Raw genomic sequence first — 21,673 nt, 5'->3', positions numbered from 1 at the left:
GTCTCTACAGAACCAATAATGACACAGGCTTACATTAATGGTCTGCACCGAATGTCTGTGTGGGTTTTTTTACTCCTCAACTTTCAGGAATTTCTGCTGCAACTCTCAAAATCCATTTTTAGCGAGCTCGAATTGGGTGTGATGCTGTCACATTTCACCAGAAAATGCCTGAGTCGTTATTGACAGGCACTGACAAAGATTCCCATTGCTGTTTCTGCAACAAAGACATCAGCTATGACTTTAAAACTGTTGCCAGTTATCATTTTGCTGCATGTGTGGAGACTAAAGCTGGTGAAAGAAGGTTTCTCAGCCTACACCCTGACCATGCATTACATGGTGAGTGCCCACGCCCACCTGCTTTGGAAGAAGACCCTGCACTGCCAACATCTGCTGTTGGTCTCACAGGACATGTGGGCTGTCGACCGCTAATCTGCACTTCGGAGTGCGTTTGTTTCACACAAGAGTTTGAAGGACAATAAGAGCTTTGTTCCTGAAAAGCCCACAAATACACAGTAATTCTCTAAATGCAAAAAAAATATATTTTATTATATATTATATTTATATATATATTTTTAACTGGACCAAGAATTCATCTTGGAGGTGTCTGAAAGGTTCATTTGTAGGTTAAGGACCAGGTGTTCACACTCATGAGCTTGCAGTATAATTTAATCAATTATGCATAAAGAAATATTCAGCACATGCATGATAAAGTGAAGTCACTCTGCAGAGCAGCCTATAGACCCAAGACCTGCACGAAGAAGCTCCACCCTACTCACAAAAACAACAAAAAGATATTTTCACACATTACAGTCGTCATTACAGATGAAAAAGGTGCATCTAAAGCACTGGTCTATAGACGGTCTGATGGGAATGGTGATGCCCCTTTGCATCAATGGGATCATTTATTTTCCTGTCATTATCTTTTCTGTCATATTATATCATTGTTTCTTTGCAAATGCAAGTAAGTAATCGCAAATGAATAAACTGAATGTAATAATAATTATAGTATAAACACATATAATATAGGTTGTAAAAAAGTATATAAAAGGTGTGATGGAAGCTATGTTTCCCAAGCTGTATTAGCTATTCTTTTCATCTAATCACATATCATTTGGTTCCCTTTCACAATATCTTCATTGAATTTGTGTTTCTGGTGAAACAGTGCCCCTGGTGGAAATATGCAGTTACTGCTTGCCAATTTAGAGGCAATCATGAGAAGTTAGCATCTTTTAATTAAAACATAGTATCAAACTAAACAGACTACTTGCCTACTTAGAAACTGTAAAATGCCAGGACTTTGGAAAAAATAAACATGAAGTCAAGTCTGTTCACGTAACGGAAAGTTCACAACGTTACTCAAATCAAAGTTTTAGCTAGCTAACAGAAGGTGTAGCTTCTTGAAGCTAGCAGGAAACAAGTGAAGGGAGAAAGTTAACGTTTTTATGAGATTATACTCGAAATGACTCGCATGTTATGGGAGCACTAACTACTCTGAAACGGGACCTGGGACGACAGGTAGAAGAGGAAACAGGTGCGAAATATCTATGGACTCCAGCAAATTAGAAACGATTCAACTCTTTTCCGCCACAAAGGACTTTAGGCTTCATCTAGAAACAGTCTCGTTTGCTGGAGTTACTGATGGCAGAACAGCCCGCCGTGGCACCGGCTATGAACTGGACGGTTGTTAATGTTGTTGTTGAGGCCATATTGCTTAATTGTGCGGTTCCTTTTGTTTTGGCCGGATTTGTGTCTCATTACAGTCGTGTGCTGATTGTGTCAGTGGTTAATGTGTACATACAGACTCATCATTGGGCTGGATGCAATCACATGGTCTGGTTTATTAAATCTTAGATATTTGTTTTTGTCCTGTGGGATATTAGCTTTGGTTTACTATATAGGGAATACTGAATATACCCTTTGTTATATATATATATGCACCTAGATAGATGAATGGGATGGTATGTAAGTCTTGTATTTATTTAATACATGCATTAGGTATTTGGTGAATGTAAGATTTTAAATGTATTATTGTTCCCAAGGATACATTTGGATTGGGTAATAGTGCTACACATTTCTGAAACCAACTTATACAACACATATCCTACAAGGCAGTGCAGTGATACACCACAGACTCAGTAAAGAGAAGAGCACATGCCTTGTGAGATAACAAAGATTAATGCATAGGCCTTTTAAACATGAAGAAAAAGTAAGTAAGGATTAACCTTATCTTGTTGTGTAGTGTTATTAACAATGTGATCGAAATGTTGTCGTGAATGAGCGCTGTTTGGTTTGTTGTATTATTTCCACTGCTGATCTGTACTCTGATTAAGGTATACCATTAGTTTTATTTAGGCCTATGTCTATGATAAGCACACACACAATCTAATGTGAATATCATTCTGAGTTGCACAAGAAATTCATGTGGTTTGTCCTATCACAATGTAGATAATTCAAGTTGTTCTTGCAGTCAGTTTTGAGTGAAAGTGAGGGATGCAGTGACGCTCTGCGGGACAGACTCAGCAGGTAACTATTAAAATTAATGGGCAGAGCTACAGAAAGTTGAGCTCGATTCTGGCCTATTTGCCAGCTATTTTGTGCTGTATTTCAGAAAAGATGGTTTAGTGAGTGTCTGTCAAGGTTTGTGTTCTTTCTTTTATGTATATATTTAGGATCTGTTTGACATTTGGAATATAAGGAGCTGTTTGTCAGCCTGTCGTCTCCCCTAAGCTGACCCATCATCCTCGCTTATAATCCTTGGTTGGAGGCCTAGTGTGCTCCCAAATCAGTAATCGGTGCAGAGACCTGTGTTTTCACATAATCAGGGCATTCTGTCTCTTCCGTCAGATAAAAATTGGCCTTCTATTTCTGGATTTACTCCCTTGGATCCCCCGTGTCTTCCGCTTTTTGTATCTGATTTAAAGTGTATGTATAGTTTTGTGAAGGTGATTGCTCTGCTCTTAGAAAACTTCACTGTCATTCATTTCCCCAACAATTTATGTAAAACGATTTGATAAGAGAGATTTGAGGTCAGATTGAGACTCAAACCTCAAACTCTGTCGGTGCTGTTGGTGCGACTGTACATAACATTGTTCCCATTATCTAAAAATCTAACAAACACAGACTATATTTCTAAACCACTTATTCTTGCTGATATGCCCTAGTTTTCCATATGTTGCACCTTCAAGAGACTGTTGGAAATAGGTCTCTCGGGGCACAGGTTTGATAAGACACAAATTCCTTAATCCTGACAGGCAGGCAGGTCTAGCTCAACAGATACAGTAAATCAATCAATGTGTCTGAGAAGTAGCAGCCTTCTGTATCGACTGTGACCCCTCCCCTCCCCTTACACACACACTTTCTAGGACACGCTTGACAGTGATGACTTGTGACATAGTCTGTCTTCACATTTCAGCTCTGTACATCCAAAGCTGTTGTTCATACTTTGGATTCTAAAAAAAATAAATATGTATTTGACCCAGATGATGAAGTATGCTAGGCATCATTACCAATCACCGCTTAGAGTCTACAGGAGGCTGGAGATGGTTCACCTCCTGCCATCTTTTGACTGGACCATTAACCAGCATCATAGGGGTGGGGGTGGGGGTGCCTTCAGTGCCAGAGGCTTTGAGACACCAAGACGTTTGGATATATTTTAACCTGTAGATTCAAAATTCAAGCCTGTTCTCTGAATCATGTTCAATCCAGGCCCCAAGGTGTGCATGTGATAATGGGGAGGAAAGCTTTATAGGGAAGAAACCTGGTAGCGGTGATGAATACCAAGTGGAATTGTCTTTTTTTCTCAAAAGGAGAGCCTAAACAAGAGTAGGAGCCTCTGAATAAAGGATAAGACTCTGTACAGATGAAGGGTGGCAACTGAGGAATATGGGGGAGTTTATTTCATCATTATCGTCATTGAATAAGCCAAGTAAGTGAATGAGAAGTCAACATCTTTTTTTATGCCCCTCTGCTTCCCCCTTATAGCGTCTTCATCCTTTTTAAGCAGCATGAGATTTCTCCCTCGCTCTTCCACGGCAGGAGAATCGAGGCTTGTTCTCACATTTCAGTCCATTTATGTCCTGCTGGATGCAGCTCAGTGATCTTAGCCCTCCATTAGACTGGACAGAAGCATCCAGTGCAATCCAAGTAAACAAAAATTGGCCTATTTCTTCTCCCTCCCCTCTATTCTTCAACCTTGTCTTCCAAATGACTTACAGTAGCTTCAAAACAACAGCATTACATCCGCTTGTGGCCAGCTCTGGCCTTGGTGGTAATAAGCCTTGTTTGCATGTCCTAAAATTTCTGCACAGAAATGGAGCGGCTCTCTGGTGTAGTTGTCATAAAGTTGATATTTTTAAGAGATACATTGCACGTGTGTTTCCTCAGGGTTCTCAGCGAAGTGGAAATCAAACGGCCACAGTCAGCTATTGCATAATATCATGTCTTTGCAAGATTTACCACATATCTGGGTTCTAAATAAATCACAAATGTCAACTGCGTTTTGCACACTCGGTAATTAATGCACCCCAGAGTTAAAATATTCAAGCCCCACGCTCCCATCTCTCTTCCTATCCAACAGTGACAAAATACATCAGATGTCAAGGGAAAGAGATTGGGATCATTTCAATCATATTCTTTCCTCGTAAAAATGCTTTTCCCAGTAGACAACCCTGGCAGTGATATGCAAAATATATGCATCATACTGGACATGATCCCATCAATTTATATTAACCTGTTATTACTTTTGTACAGCTCGCATTGAGAAGACATTTCTCTTCTTCTTTTTGTTTTAGATTGTTTATTTTTATCCTCACCTGCAAAACTATTATTTGGTTAATTGATTGCTCGACGGACTGAAACTGTATCTGCATATATTTTAATTTTCAAGAACACTCCCAAAGGTTCCAACTTCTCCAAAAGAGAAGATTTGCTGCTTAAATTTGTTTTTGTAAATGTAATAAAACAATCTGAAGAGTCACCTGGGGGTTTCTGGGAGATTGTGAGCGTTTTCATAACTTTCTGATATGTGTAAAAACAAAGAATCCACAGATGACTTGATCGTGAAAATAATCGTTACACTCCTTCGAGGTGAAATCTGATTCACAGAAAGTTGAGACGCGTAAAACTAAGACTCTAAATACCCAAATAATACTGCACATTCAGGATTAATCAACATCTCTTTCACTGCAACGTAAACCCACAACTTAAGAAGTAAACTCGTTGCAGTTACTAAACATAATTAGCTCCCATCTGTATGGAATTCAAATGTTTAAAATCATAAATATAAGTCAGACGTTAGAGTGTGCTGTCGACATTTTCTAAAATTGATACTGATAGAGTGATTATTATTGCAAGAGAAATGCTTAACCCAGCTGATTTCCCTCAGGATGTTTAGGATGATCTTACTGAGGAAAAGATTCATTACTGTGTAAATTGATTGTGATGAGTTGTATCCTCGCTCTTCAGCAGCACGTGTAACCTGGTGCAGTAGAATTAAAACGTGGCCACGTTGAGCAAAACAAGTTGTTGTAATTAGAGCAAACTTAAAATCGCAGCGATTCGACAATTGTGTTGAAAGCTTTACCTGTAATTTGGTTCACTCTGTTGCAGCATACACTTCCACATACTCTGCTTTTAGAGGTAGTTTTCCTCTTGGCCGACTGTGTACTCTGACAACTGTATTCAGTTATTATTGTAAAGTAATACAAAATGGTGGGGAACACTGCTCAGCCGCAGGCTTGGCTGAGGTGCTAAGAAACAACAACAATATTGAAACATAAGAGCGAAGAAAGCCTACGTTGAGGCTGCAGAGATCTGAACGAGTGGAGGCTTCTTTCTATTGTGAAGTCTGACACAAAGTCAAGATTGGTCTTTGTCTCAAATCCATAGTGTGACAGCTGGCAATAAAGACTCTGTTCACCAAGACTTCTTCTGTAGTGATGCGTGGCGGCGGATGAAGACTTGGAGATTTACTCTGCAGGCATTATGCACATACTGTAGCAGCAATTGTGCAGCGATAGAAAAATATACACTTATGTTAAATGTTTTGCAACATAACATTATAGCGGAAACTGTTATTATTTTGATAATAGATTAATTTCATCGTCACTCGTCATCGTTTTTGTTTCTCCAATGTAACGACGTGCTGCTTTTTTCTGTTGTATGCACAGTGGAAACTGCTTATAGTGACCGCGATTACAGTGCTCCCATCTGCTACCTGAGGCTGGTGCTGCACCCTGAAGTCATGACCGGAAAAGAAAGTCATTTTCTATCAATGAAAAACATGGTCTCCTCAAAGTTTATGACAATCTGCCAAAAAAACGAGGTTTAGGCAGCAACGCGTGGTGTTCCTCAGGGCACCTTATTGCAGTTTACAGAAAACGTGGTTGCAGCCGCCTCGTCAAGTGGATTGGTAATGCCTGGTCACGTAATACCCCCTTAAAGGGAAACTCTGCCGATCCTTAACCAGCTGTGCGCCAATAATTTAACCGGTTAGTCAATGCTGGTACAGATATTTTTAGTGTTTTTGTTGTTATTTATTCCCCTTCTGTGCCATGGAAACAAAGGCATCCCAAAATAATTTACCTGATGTAACCGTAGATTAAAGATTAGTACATGGATGCAGTATCATTTCAAAGCATCTATAATAACAACAATACAATAATATTGCTGTCAAACACAAAACATCCATGTTTTCCTATTAGAGCAGTGTCAACATGTTTCAGGCTGGGAATAGTTGACGAGCAGATCGGTGACAGATGGCCGGCTCAGTTGAGTGTATTGCACTAATTGTATTGCACATTTTTGGTTTTGCTGTGGAGAAAATAAGGTATAACCCCCCCCCAGACCGCTTACAAACGTGAACAAAGAAGCAGCATCGATAGTTAAAACCGTTCTTATTTATGCATCTCCTTTTAAGGCTCATTTCAATCATTTTTCTCTTTCGCTAGAAAAATAGTGACAGCCTCTGCTAAGCTCTCCGGTCCTTGTGCGCAGCTTAGCCCTGCTCTCTCCATTCGTTTTCCTCAGGGCAGCCTTCCTCTACCGTCCTATTGATCTGCTGTGCAGCATCAACATGCTGGAGTGTCAATTAGAGAGCCCCTCCTGCCCATCTGTGAGAGGAGAGCTAAAGCACATCTCCTTGGCTTCATCATCCAGCAGCTGCTCAGGTCTCAAAAGATGAACGGGGGAATAATCTGCTGAAAAAGAAATATACATTTCATTTCACATGTATCCTTGTTTGTTTTTATAATTTTCCATTTGTAATACTGATTGGAGTGTAAAAGGCTTGGGCCAGAGCTACTACATGTCTAACTTTGCTTAAGAAATGCGTGGGAGTCTCAAGGTGGTCTTGCACATTCTTAGAAGAGAGAGAAGAAGCGTAGAAGCGACACTTATTACTCCAGTTAAAAGAGATTCTGTTTGTAGCATTGTTCCTCATAGAAAACTATGTTCTGTTAAAACACGAGTTGTCCCTCGAGCTTCTCGAAACATTTTTGCATGTTGCAACACTTCTTAAATATCAAAAAGAAAAGGTCTGTACACTTGAAAACTAGTCACGGTGACAGATGTGTAGGCGAAGCGAAACCAGACACGATGTAAACAAACACCCACAGTATTTCTTCTGGTGCACATTAAAAATCCTCTTATTTGACAATATTTCAGTCGACAATATTCATTAAGTTAAATCTCCAGATGCCAAAAAACAGACATCTTGAATGTGCAGAAAGAAAACTTGTTTAAATGTATTATTGTGAACAGACGAATGAAGACGTTACTGTTGCTGCTGCACAGACATGTACACATTCTTGTTTGCCTGAAGGTTATTATATGGCCTTTTGAAATGAATGCATAGTCAATCCCAAAACTATTTCATGGCACCTGAGGAAAGGTTGTTCTCCTGAGATAAATCTCCAGTAATTCCTGCAGCTGTCTTTGACATTTTGTAGCCGGTAATCATTTTTTGTTGTTATTCTGTGTTGTACATGTTTATTAAGGTGTGCTATTAGGGCCGATATGTATACGCCGCATACGCACACATTTTGTCTTCTCATTGAGAGCGCATCAGAAGCAAACAGAAACGGAGGTTTCCAGTGTCACGCTTGGAAATTGTAATATGAGCCAAAGAGTCAAGTCTGAGTTCCATGCAGTGTATTACAGCTGAGTTCTGGAAATAAGATCTACAGCGAAACATTGATAATGTATAACCGGATTTCATGTATTTCACCATGCTAATGCTGCGCCATCTATTCAGTTACTACACCACGACATGTCACGTTGCATAAAGCTCTGAAAGGTAACACCGACGCTCCATTACAATGGGATTCATAGGTTTCATTAGAGTGATGGTAGTTTTCTTTTTTTTTATGATTTATTTAGAGGATATAGTCAGCCCTCACCTAAAGCACTGAGATCTTTAAAGATAAAAAAGAAAAGAATGACCTACATCCTGGTCAAAGAGGAAAACGTATCTGAAACCAGACAAAACAAGCAGATTAACACGATACTGCTCGATGTAATCTTGTGAGGTGTTAGATGTTCTTCCTTCAGTTGCACTTGAGGTGCTCCTTCAGATTGTCTCGCTGTTTGTCAGTCTGCAGGAGACTCCCCACCGGCTTTTCTTTTGTACAAACACAAAGTTTAATGACATCTGCCCTGAAATCTCGCAGAACTGTTTTCAAACCGTACAATTTTAACAGCTACATTTTTTTTCTTTTGCCTATCTATACCCGGGTATGTTGGCAGCTCCCTGGCTTCTCCTCCGTGTCTCTCTGCTCTGATGCCAGATATGCTGCTGCATGGTTTGTATTTGGTGAGTTGGCTGGCTCTCCAGTTGTCATCTGCTCTGCACCAGTTAAAATGAACCGGCAGTGAATCAACTCTGAAAAATTACTTCTCAGTCAGTAGGAGATAGTTGGGTGTATTCAAAGGACCTTGTCACTTCCAATACGCTCTCAATGCATCTCAGCCGTTTCTAATCCGAGGATTCAACCCACTCTGCTGGAAAACCAATGTCTACAGCTCGATTCTGTTACTGTGTGCAGGGAGATTGTTCCGTCAGAGTCTATTTCAGCTTCAGAAATGAACAGGGTGTACATACATGATTGCTTGTAGTGGCACATTTTGTGTCTATATAACATTCATGCATTGTGTGTGTGTGTGTGTGTGTGTGTGTGTGTGTGTGTCAGAGGAAGGAAAAAAAGCGAGGGAAGGATAGTGTCAAGAGTGTGTTCTGAATGTGTGCGTGATAGGATTTATCTTCGAAACTCAAGATCCTGCTTTAAATCTGCATTATGCATCCCACAAGCATGTTTACGACACTTGAATCTGCATCTAATAACCGTCACAGCAGTGAAACAATAAAGACAGACACATCAACACAGATACAATTATGTAGGGAGCTGAAACTATTACATTCATTAGATTATTAATCACTTAGTGTGAGGATAAACCACTTTTCCCAGTGTCACAATATAGTAAAGTAAATATCTTTGGGTTTTTTTGGACGATCTTGTCCCGATCAAGTTTAGTTGCCCCCGATCCCAATCTATATTCAAAATATATAAAAGTATTTTAATATTGAGTATTTCCTAAAGTACATTACATTTATTAAAATCACTCCAATCTCAGTGTGTGTGTGTGTGTCATTGAAGCTCTGTTTCTATATGTGACCGGCACCAGTGATCTGGATGATAGTCGAGTCCTTCTGAAGGTGTACAGTATCTTCTGCTGTGTTCACGAGCTACTTAGAATAAGAAGTCAGCTTGCTTATTGCGGTGATTTCTTTTAAGGTGCGTATTTTTCTTTTTGCCAACATTGGATATAAAAGCTGCTCTCCATCTGTAATAGCGTAATTACAATTTCTAACTCATTTCTTAGGCACAGACTTAGACATGCTTTAGAGACTCTGAGACCCACATAAGAATTCCATTATAATATATGTAATTGATTTTGCCTGTAGTAAGCAGAAATACCTGGGTAATGCTCGAGAGGTCCATTTGGCACAGAGATATATTTGCTTTATCTGTAGCTTATTCCGTCCGTTTGAACTTCCCTTTAAATCCTAAATGTTTCTGATGATTTGTCAGGCTTTGAAAAAGTAATGTGGCGGCAAAAGTGATAAATGTTTTAGAAAGTAATGATTTCTTAGCAAAATACCAACATAGAACAACAACTAAAGTACTGCAAAGTGTGTGTGTGTGTGTGTGTGTGTGTGTGTGTGTGTGTGTGTGTGTGTGTGTGTGTGTGTGTGTGTGTGTGTGAGTGTCTGTGTGTGTGTGTGTGTGTGTCAACAAGACACCTACTTCAGCAGGAACTACCACAGAAGACGTTTTGAATACTTTTGTCTGTGGACAAACTTTGTCACCGTAATGACATCGCCACCGCGCAAGATGCCGCGACGAAGCTTTACAGATGTGTAGTCGAGATCAAAATGAAGACCGAGTTCGAACACGGTTGTGGTCCGAGTACAGATGCCGTAAATAGGGGTTAGGAGGTGAGGAAGTGGACATTGCAAGATGTTTTTTTAGTTTGATGTAAGACTGCCACACAATTGTGCAAGCAGCTGAGTGTGTTCGCCAACAAGGTTGATGGGTGAATATGAAGCGTTGGGTTCTGACTTTCAGCCTCGTCAACCTTGAGAGTCTATGGAAACCCTTTGAATTCAAAATGTTGGAAATAGGAAGACTGTATAAGAGGAATAAAAGAGTTTGGGAGCAGAACTGTACTGTACTGTAATGCTGTACTAAAAAGAGGTATTGAAAAGCTCATACCACAACAAATCCCTTTGCCTTCTTTCTGTTTTCTGTGTGCACGGCCTCACTACTCTTCTCTTTTTCATCTTTCAGGAATTCACTCTGAAGCCTGTGGACCTAAGCAGGCCTGAGGGCTCTGACATATACCAAATCCCTGCCCAGGGAAACGGGGGAGATTAAAAACTTCTGATTGAGGTGGAGAGAAAAGAGACACAGAAAGAGAGAGGGGGGGGGAGAGAGACGGAGAGAAAAAGCTTATCGCTCACCTTTGTTCTTCCTAATGCCCCAAGTGAAGGATCTCCATAGGCAAGTCTGTGAATAACAACAACGGACACAAGAGCAGCTGCCCACCGCTGTGGTCAGATGATGGAGTGAGGGAGTGAAAGAGGAGAAGAGAGCAGGATTACATCCTGTGAAATAACCAAGCTCATATTCTACATTAATTGAATGCCTGGGAGAGAGGAGAGACATGAGAGGAAGCTTTTTCTGTGCCAACTGCTTCAAAAGGTATTGCAATTAACCCTCTGGCCATCATAAAATAATACCTGGCTTCTGTTGCGTTCTGATTGCTGGGTTCGGTTGTACCGTGTAGATGTGTGCTCAGGCCGCGGTCATGTTTCAACCCCCCGCGTGTCGACCGGATCGGACCAGCCTGACTCTGCCCCTGCTGCTGCTTCTTCTTCTCTACAGCTCTCTAAAGGCCGCTCAGGCAGTCAAACCCAAAGGGCCGGGACACACACATTTGAACTCTATCCGCATCGACGGGCATATCTCCTTAGGTGGGCTCTTCCCTGTACACGCTAGGGGCCACGATGGCAAGCCATGCGGGGAGCTGAAGAAGGAGAAGGGTATACACAGACTGGAGGCCATGCTCTTTGCCCTTGACCGCATCAATAATGACAATAATTTGCTGCCTAACATCACACTGGGGGCGCGTATCCTGGACACCTGTTCCAGGGACACTCACGCCTTGGAGCAGTCGCTCACCTTCGTGCAGGCTCTGATCGAAAAGGACGGAACAGACGTCAAATGTCTGGGCGGGGGAGCACCAATTATCACCAAACCTGAGAGGGTGGTGGGCGTCATTGGAGCCTCCTCCAGCTCCGTCTCCATCATGGTGGCCAACATACTGCGCCTGTTTAAGGTAAGACATCAGCACAGTTATTGTGTTTATGAGCTGTTGAATACCGTGTGATACTTATAACTGTGATTTGTTGATCCCCCTACACATGTGTTTGAATAATTAATAACACCGTGAACAGTGTGAGATACCAATATGTGTTAGAGATCTGCTGTCACACAGTGGACGCTGAAGAGGGAAGATACGATTGGTAAATCTCATCTCTCTGACTGCTGCCCTGCAGGAGTTGGTTGCTAAGCAGTGAGAGGTATTGCCTGTCACAATACGTGATTAATAGGATACTTCTTGATTTCATTTTTAGCCCATAGCCTGTCTTCCAATCAGTTTGGTGTATACATCTGCTTACACAGTGGAAAAATTATGTTCTGTTCATGTACATTCGGGCATTTGATGAATTATTTAACACATATTTCCCATCCAGCCAGCCATAGCAGATGCAACGGCTCTTTCTACTTTACTAAGGGTGTGATTGCTATTTACTGCTCGACTCACTGCAAAATAATACCTATTTTTTTATTTAAATAATTCCCTTTTCTGTTTTATTGGCACATTTTAGCACAGATATTACTCAAATCACTTTCATTGGGACCGGCGAGATAGTGGCTTATTTACATTTCTTGGTAATTAAAAAGAGGGTTTCTTCCTCAGATAACACTCAGACTTCAAAACCCACTTCAAAAATGTATTTCAGATCCTCTGTGTTCTGCTTTCACCTAAAAAAAAAAAAGGTGATTATCATCCCGACTCCAAAGTTTATTTTCAACTCGAATGAAAGTTCAAGCAGATCCGAACAATATTTCCTCTTATGTTGCTTGTGAGGTCAGCTAGTGGCTCAGTCACAAAACTCATTCTGTGTCTTACTTAAGGGACACCTCAGGTTGCTACCTCACCTGACATCACCCAAATAATTGTGGATTTTGGGGAGGGCTGCACCCGTGACGTTGATGATTGGCAATCGAGGATCCGCTGATTTGCAGCTTTTGTTCGTTGAAGCATGAGACTTGTCACTGCACAGAGCAAACCAGGATAACAGCGTGGCCGGTTATAAAGTTTTTTGTGACGGACATTTTTGCTATCCTCTGAGGTCCTCTCAGGTTTCTGATCAATCGATAATGAAAGTATTTGTTAGATGCATTCATAAGTGATAGAAATGGAAGGTAGGGCAGCGTGATGCATGGCCCGTTTTTCTACTCGCCCCTGCGATTCTCTCCGCTCCAGTGCTGAATGCTAGACTACTCTTGAACCAGACCAGACTCTGGCACTGCTTCCTCTCCTGCCTTCCAGCGCGATCAAAACGGTGCCAATGCCAATGCTGGAGAGATGCTCTGCAGTGTGATACGATGTTATTACTGATCTATGATTAGGACACACGCTTCTTATTTCATTGACTGCAGGCATCTGGTGTTTTCACACCACTGATGATTATCATGTTAGATGTGAGAATAGTGAGGTAAGACGTGAGGCTTCACGTGTAGGCTGTTACACTGTATGACCTTAGTGTAGGGTGGCTTGTCTGTAGGTGTGCCCAGTCATACTTCTAGGTAAGGTGCCGAATATATAAAACATAGGAACCGCCTACATTGGTGGGTTGATTTGGAAAGCTCTGATTTTGGTGCCTTTATTGCATTTTTTAATGCATTTTTAGTATGAGTTAGTTAGTCTAATACTCTGCAGCAAGAGTGTGCAGTATATGCATGACATGATAAGCTCCCTGATTGCAGAGTCCACATGGGATGTATCCTGCGTGGCGAGGCCTCAAACGTTAACCAGAGTGAACCCAGTGTTACGGAGCCCAGTTTTCTGCATCTTTTATATGTTCTAAAGTATGTACGCTAGTCTTTTCTTCAGCTTATTGTATGAGTTCATTAGCCCATTGATAAATGCAGTAACGCATGCAAAGTCCTGTGCATGAACCTTACATTTCCTTATGCCTCTTACACATAAAATATGCGTATATGCGCGCTCTCACAGGTAGGAGTTGGTGCGGGCCACAGTAATGAGCCTCCTGCAGCGTGTTCTTGATCTCTCGCACACGGAAGCCTTAAATCCTTCGTCATTAGCACTGTGCTCATTCCATCTTCATTAATGCAAGCGATGTCCTTGCATATTTAATTTAGATTTTTCTGATCTCCTGTCTCTTTATCCTCAATGTATTAGCATTCCCCTCTTCTGCCTCTTTACATTAAGACAGCTGGAGGTTAAGAAAGCAGCTTCAGTCAGACGGCATGTTGAGTAGATCAACACGCTCAGATTTGACCAGTTCATCTTCAGTTACTATCACTTGCGTTTCCGAGCCTCTGTATTGAAAATCAAACACTTTCCAAAATAGTCACCAATCAATCAACATTCACACTAATTGAATAACGGTCGTTACAACAATCCAAAAAGAGAAAAAGCTTCTGACGTGATGTAAAGCCGTCTGGTCAGTTATATAGATTAAACAGTAAACCTTTAATGGAGAGTGGTGTGTGGTCATTTAGGTGGGGTCTTGAGTTATGACTTCCCAGGGATCCACAGGTCAGCCAGATGGCTGCTTCCTCTGGTCCTGATGGACCAGCTGATGGCCCCGGAAGGTAACCAATTTAACTTTATGACCGTCTCATAACACGCCCTGCACCAGCAAGACATCATTTGCTGCATGATCTAGTATGAAGAGAGAAGAGGGACAACCACTTCTACGAGCACTGCGGCTAGACATTAATGTTTGCTTTAGATGGAGGCAATGCATGCACAAACTTAGCATACTGATGAAGACACGCAGACTCTTAGACATGTGCGTTACTGCATGCTTGTTCAAACACAGACACACACTGACCATGTGCAAAACTGTACCACTCAAACACACATGCCGTGTGTATAAACACTTCACATGGAAATGCACAAGTGTACACAAAAGCAATCAAGCACATTTGCACGCAGACCACTTTAAACCCAGCAGCAGCAGCAGCCAGCCTGGTCTGGTTAGCAGGTTTACAGAAAAGTGTTTCCTCAGCACTCAGCTGCATACAGATGTGCTCCAGAGCAGCTTGATAAATATTTTACTCCAACCTTATGTAACGGTAACACAGGGACACAAGATCTGCAGCTCAAGAACATTTTTAGTGTAGTTCCCCAGGAAGTGAGAGCCGCCGTGATGAGCATTTGGGGGGGGAATATAACTCACGATCACAAATAAGATACGTCAGATGAGTACATTATTAATTTGCGAAGCAGATGTGTCCACAAAGTTGACACGCATCACCTACAACACAGACTGTACTACCGGGTCTGTCCCCTCTTGACTAGTATATCAGCTGGAGGTCCTGTCAGGGATTTCCTTTTTTAACTCAATCGTACCAAAAGTACAGCCCTTGTTCAGTGAGAAGAAAAAGCATTTTTTTCTAAATTTCATTTGTTTCATTGTGTTGCACATGAGTAGCACAATAGAGAAGCAGTGACCCAGGAATAAGAAGCTCAGAGCGTTCTAGCCTTTAATGCTCACTGGAAGGCATTTTGGTGGCTCCTTGTTCTGACATTACAGTTCACGGTGCTGCCCGGACAAAGCATCTCGCATTTACTGAAGTGGCTAGTTTCAGTAGTATGAGGGAGCACAGAAGAGTAAAAAAAATGATCCATTTGGAGGAAGAAAAGTAGAAGAAAAGGATTTTGTTTCATGGAAGAGCACACAGGCCTTTAGCATCCCACTTATTTTGACATTTTCCTCCATCCTTAGTTTATGCTCTTAGTTTGCGACACAGAAGCTGTCCGACTTGAGCTGTTGTTTATTCCCCTTGACATTGAAGGAACCTTGTCAACTGTATTGCGATGGCAGATCATCTATATGTGATTCAAAAAGGTCCCAGATACCAAAAAAACAACCCCCACGTGGTCATTTCCTACCTGTGCGATGCTTAGCTCGGCATCGCTGTAATAAATGCTCGGCAGTTAAATGTAATCTCAACCCTCACGGGTTAAGTGCTTCCAGCTTTCAACAAAAAAGTAAAGCAAATAATATTTAGAGCTGGATAAACACCGTAGATTATGAATAGTTGATTAGAGATTGCCCTGAGCTGCCATATCTGAGCCTTTATTTTCTCGAGAATCCATGTGGGGTTTTGTACATGACATTGCTGGTGAAAGCATGTAAATAATGAACCCCAGTGTTGACTAATACATTATTAAAGAAGATTAGCAATTATGAATATATTGGCTTTTATTCCAAGTATCTAATACAATGGACCAATACATCTCAGATTTAAGTAGGGATTCTTCGCTGTAATGTTTCACAAACACACGGCATCTTTACTTGATGGATGTAGAGACAAATGGTGCGTATAAGAAAGACACACTGTAGTTCAAACATCCTTCTTTTAAAAATCAAATCCACAGTCTGAAGTTGCTAATGTTTGCTTTTCACTGCTGCATTTGCATCACGACTCACGTCTGAACGTTTGTGAGATTAAAACTCTTAATAAAAGCAGCAGTTACATGACGGCTTGTAAGGTAAAAAGGTAAAAGCTATCAGCGTCGATGTCAGTCAAAGTATATGTGCACGAAGCGGAAAGCCGGCCACACAGCAAACCGTGAGGATGCAGCAGATACGGTATCGTTAGCAGTTGACGGTGATTCCTTGACTGAGCGAGCCGATCCATTCTGCAGCTGTTTAGTGGTCAAAGCTCCACCACAACCCTCTTTCCCAGAGGTGCTCACCATCTGCTTTGTGTGCAATCTCTTCCCCACAGTTGATCCCCTGCTCCTGTTAACACTTTATCTCCAGTCCTGTTTGTTATAATCCGTACATGTTAAAAGTCAGTACGACCAGTTAATGTTTCTCTCTTTGGCAACAGTGACGGGACTTACAGCTGATTGGGGTCTGGATAAGAAAGACAAAGCTACGTTTGGTTTGTCTTTGCTGAAGAGCTATCCATTCATACTCATATGGAGTGAAGCAATAACCTGAGAAGAGCTTCTATAGAAGATTTGATCAAATGTCCTGATTTAAATGCATGCTTTTCATATTAATTTAGAATCTGGACTCGAATAGAATTAGAAAAATAAAATAATTAAATCTAGTTTTAACCTTTTTTACCGGCCCTCGTTCGGGGGAAATCCTGAAACAAGAAAAAAAAAGAAAATGTCATGAAATTTCAAGCTTCATCTCACTCTGTTCTGATGGTTTTTATTCCCCTATAAACCTTCCAGTGACACAGGAGAATGACGGCCCTGCGTCACAATTCATTTAGCAGCTCATTTGGGGGAATGACAGCTAAATCAAGATAAACTAGTATCAGTCCATCGAGGCATCTCACTTCAACCAAACCCACTCGTTCAGCGAGCCAGTCACAATCCGGTTGTTCTGACTGCTTCACTATGAAGCCATTGCGTTACATGTTCTTTCATTTCATGCACGAAGGTGACATGTCAGAACGTGAGTAAGTATTGTTAGTGACACACGTTCAAGTCATTCTGTGAAAATAAATAAACAATAATAATTAAACAACAAAAGAAAAGTTTCCAGGTTCCAGTACAAGCACAATGAGAATATATTACATTCTTTATTATACAGCTGGACCGTACCATTATTGCTTCAAACAGAGCAGCTGCAGCACAAATAGGAAGATAATATAGGGCATTGTTACTTTGTAATTTTGAAATGAAAGCCATTTTGGCCAGAGGACTGTAAGTCATTGTGGGAGCTGCAGATAATAATCCTGCTCAGTTCAGGGAGGTGATATTTTTCCATTTTCTATATTTTTGTATGCCATGTTACCCCCCCCCCCCCCCCTACACCCCTCTGCCCTCTCTGTCCTCAAACGACTCTATTAATAAAAAGGCTATCTGTTGGATTGTGCAGCTATTTTGTTTGTCCCTTGATATTTAATATACAGTAATAGTATTGATTCAGTCTTTCCTTGTGATCAATCAGACATTTGTACACTTGGTAACCAGTAGTTCTTCGACCACCGGAGGAGCTTCAGCATCATCCACATCATTTCATTCTGCTCATGCACACACCGCCTGCACCTACAGTGCAAGGCTCTGTCTGTCTCAACAGGGGGATTTTGTGGAAAGTGTTTTTTCCCCCCTGATTTGGTCAAATCCTAAATGAGACCCCCCCCCCCCCCAACCCTCCCACAATTTCAGCTTTTCACAGAATGGCTTAGATTTGATGGATGGATATGCTGCAGAGCCGTTTTCTGCAGGTCTATCAGACAGAAAGTCTAGGGCAGATTGATACTGTGCTGTCTGTTGAGTCGTGTATATGTTTTAAAGTCACTGGTTCCCAATCTGTTTGGCTTGTGTTTTTCCTTAAATCGAAGCAATGTCTTTTTGTGACACCTCGTCACCAGCTGCCTACATCTGCCAGTTGTGTCTGGTTTAAATCTGACACAATGCAATGACCCAGAAATCCATGAGACACAAAGCAAAGATTAGAGGAACGTAGTTCTGTAGTTAAGATTTGTCGTTTTCTAAGCTTTTCCTCCGATTTTGCGACCCCTGAGATTTGTCTCACCGCTCCTTCAGGGAGTCTCAACCCCCCCCCCGATTGAAAACTCCTGTTTCAGGTTATGTTTCTCTCCTGAATTGCTTAGTTCAGGGTAATTTAGATCGAAAGCGTAAACAACAGCCTGTCGTGGAAATCTTCACTCATGTTTTGCCCTTACTAAATAAAGCTCAACAATGATTTGCATACTTTATACTTGGAATATAACATAAACATACAATCTTGATTTGAATATGTCTCTGAGGTTTCACAACGTTTTAAGATTGGACGTTAAATCGGGAACAATTCCTGATTACATTCCTTTGAATCTGTTGTGAGCGGAGTTTTTTCTTTCTCCTCACTTTTTGTCTTGCTTGCATTAAATAGACAAATGACTGGTGGCAGGTTTTGGCCTCTGCAGCATTTCTGTGTGCCGCATGTTGTGTGTTCCTGGTTAATTATATTCTTTTACTCTATAATTATATTTTTGCCTTAGTTTTGATCTCATCGCACCAAACAAAAGCCACTGATTCTCCATGCAAATCAAACGTAACAACATTTCTGTTTCTTCAATAGTTGACAAATGTCCATCTAGAATCCAAGTCCAGACCCCGCACCATCTGTCAGCTTTCTTCACATGCCAGACACTCTTGTGTTTGTCTGAATGTGTGTGTGGGTGTGTGGGCTTCAACACATATGTGCATGTGTGTCTTACAGGCTGTGTATTTACATATTTAACTGTGTATATTTGGTAATATGAACATTCCTCCACATGGCGGACTTTTGCTGAATGGTAGCTTACATTTTTTAAATAAATGTGACAGCGTAGCAGCATCAGTGGTTTACTTCCATCTCTTAAGTAGAGGCTGCATTTCTTTGTAATCAGTCACTTGAAAAACTCACAATGCACAGAAACACACACAAAATATTTCTATATTTCATATTCTATATTTGATTTCAGATAAAAAAGAACTCAAGCAAAGGACCTTCCAGCTGATCCTGCACAGCAGCTGGCAGTATGACCGACACACACACACACACACACACACACACACACGATTACACTGCACTCTGCCTGACGGGAACATTATCTGAAAGCAAACAAAGCGTATATACACTTGCATGCATATACCATAGGTATGATTGATGTTAATAATTGTTAGTTGCAGCCTTAGATTTCAACCCTATTGTCCGGCTGTTACTAATATAAGATTTTAAAAGTAACCTGAACAACCGGGCTGAGCAGAGCAAGCACGCTGTGGTACATTGGGCTCACCTTACATAAACATAGATTACAACGCTTTGTCACAAAATGCTCTGGACATCATACATTATTGATATCTAACAATATAGCAGTGTGTAAAGGGGATGGTTTCACATTTAACAGTGCAGTGAATGCGTCACACTACAAAACCATGAGTCCACTTGCTGCCACTCAATGCTGGTTTTACTACAGTTCAGTATCATATCAGTACTTTCCTTTCTCATATGACAGTAAACTGAATATCTTTGGGTTTTAGTCGTTGGTTGTTGCATTTTTCGATACATTCTTACATTATATGGACAAAAACGATTATTCGAAGCAGAAAACAATAATCAGATTGATCTGTAACTATTAGTTGCAGCCCCTGAAGAAGCTTTTCCACCCAGGTCATCGTTGAGTCTTCGAGGAAAGACACGCCCATACTACATTGAACTATTTTCCCCATTGACAAACGTAACTGCAAACAGCATCATTCACAGTGTGTGGATGCTCTGCCTGTCGCCATGGTGATCTTCGGCATGTGCTAACCTCGCTGTTAAAAAAAAAAAATTGGAAGAGTATCGATTTGATATCGAGCTACACCAGCTTGATTAAATATTTTCATGGCTGGATTTACAGATCAGTGAACTATGTGATTGCATCATAAGGTCTCTCCTAGTTTTACTGATAAAACTATAAAGCGTGTTTTATCTCACCTTATCATGGTAAATACATGGTATGATTTGTATTGGAGCGAAACCCATTGCAGATGCCTTTTTATTATCAAAGCTCCATATCACACCTTGCCCTAATATATCTGTCCACAAGGCAAGAAGTCAATGTGGTTTATTATTGGATAAGATGTATTGATCTTTGATGGTCAGGTTCTGTCTTTGGTGGCTGAACTGTGCTCTTTTCATCCTTATCATATCCACAACACCTATACAGGTGATTACAGCTCCTTACAGATCGCTGCTGTAATAGACTGGTGTCAGACAGGGAAAAGGCCAGGCTGTGCACACAACACATTATCAGCTGTCGTGGGATGTCTGAGTACTTCTTATCAAGCCGCTTGGCTGAGCAGCACAGATCGATTGTCAAGATGCTGTAATGTCAGATTGAAGAGACAGGTTAAATCCTGTTATGGCACTTTTATATTTTTTTTCAGTGACATCTGGTTCATGAAATCGGACATATCATATCTCCCTCCCAACATGAAACGAGCCAGTGTTTCTCCTCAGGCCGCTGGAGGATAGTTGAGTGAGTAATTATTTAGGCAAGCTTGTTTTCAAGACACCTCGGACAACAGCCAATTTGCTTTGACCTATAGTGATTGTCAGTCTGACACTGAAGTCGACAAATGCCAAACAGTGCAAAGAGGCTGCAAACAAACTTGTTTGCAGCCTCTTTGTGCTGGTGCACGAGTGTGTATGTACGTGGGCATTCGGGGGCTTGTGCTTAAGTGCCTCCAACCTGCGTATGCAGTCTGCGCATCTATTTGTGAAAAGGCCACTGGACCTGTCGGGAATTGTGGAAGAGCATTTGTCAACCTCCCCTCCATCCCATTCTGTATGTAGTTTTTGCAGACTGAAGACAGGCTGCAGTGAGGCATGAGAGAGACCATTACACACATGTCTAGCACGCTCTTGATGATGAAGAGATCTGGGAACCCATCCTCCCGTGGAAACTGCCTCTGGCCCGAGATGGCGCTTACAGCGAATACAGGCCACAGCCAAGCTTCGCCAGGCTCTGCTGACGTAACATACACACGGTGGAAGCTTCCCTGAGACAGCGCTGTGTCACACTCGAGTGTTAATAATTCAATTAAATTAATAGTGCTCCCGCCAAAGGAGAGACATACAATACAAAGGGTATATCGTATATCATATTAGCGGGGATACAAAAGAGAAGAGCATTGAGAAATGAGAATCCCTTTAAATCTTTTTCTCTTTTAGGTATTTGAAGTGTGTGTGTATATATATATATATATATATATATATATATATATATATATATATATATATATATATATATATACTTTTGTTGAAAATGATTGCAAGATAGCATAGACTTGC

At 41.1% G+C, this 21,673-nt stretch overlaps 1 protein-coding gene across 1 annotated transcript in view; it reads left to right on the top strand.

Annotated features, from left to right (window-relative positions):
- LOC115008397 (metabotropic glutamate receptor 4-like) overlaps positions 1 to 21,673 on the top strand; it is a 135,678-nt gene that overhangs the window by 15,150 nt on the left and 98,855 nt on the right. The window contains exon 2 of the mRNA XM_029431983.1: positions 10,845 to 11,895. Within this exon, the coding sequence (XP_029287843.1) occupies positions 11,344 to 11,895 (552 nt within the window). The 5' untranslated portion in view covers positions 10,845 to 11,343. The remainder of the gene's footprint in view (positions 1 to 10,844; positions 11,896 to 21,673) is intronic.

This window comes from Cottoperca gobio, chromosome 5, assembly GCF_900634415.1.
Source record: "Cottoperca gobio chromosome 5, fCotGob3.1, whole genome shotgun sequence".
Lineage (NCBI taxonomy): Eukaryota > Metazoa > Chordata > Actinopteri > Perciformes > Bovichtidae > Cottoperca > Cottoperca gobio.
The sequence above is the reverse complement of the archived record's forward strand: the minus strand, read 5'-3'. Positions and strand labels throughout refer to the sequence as shown.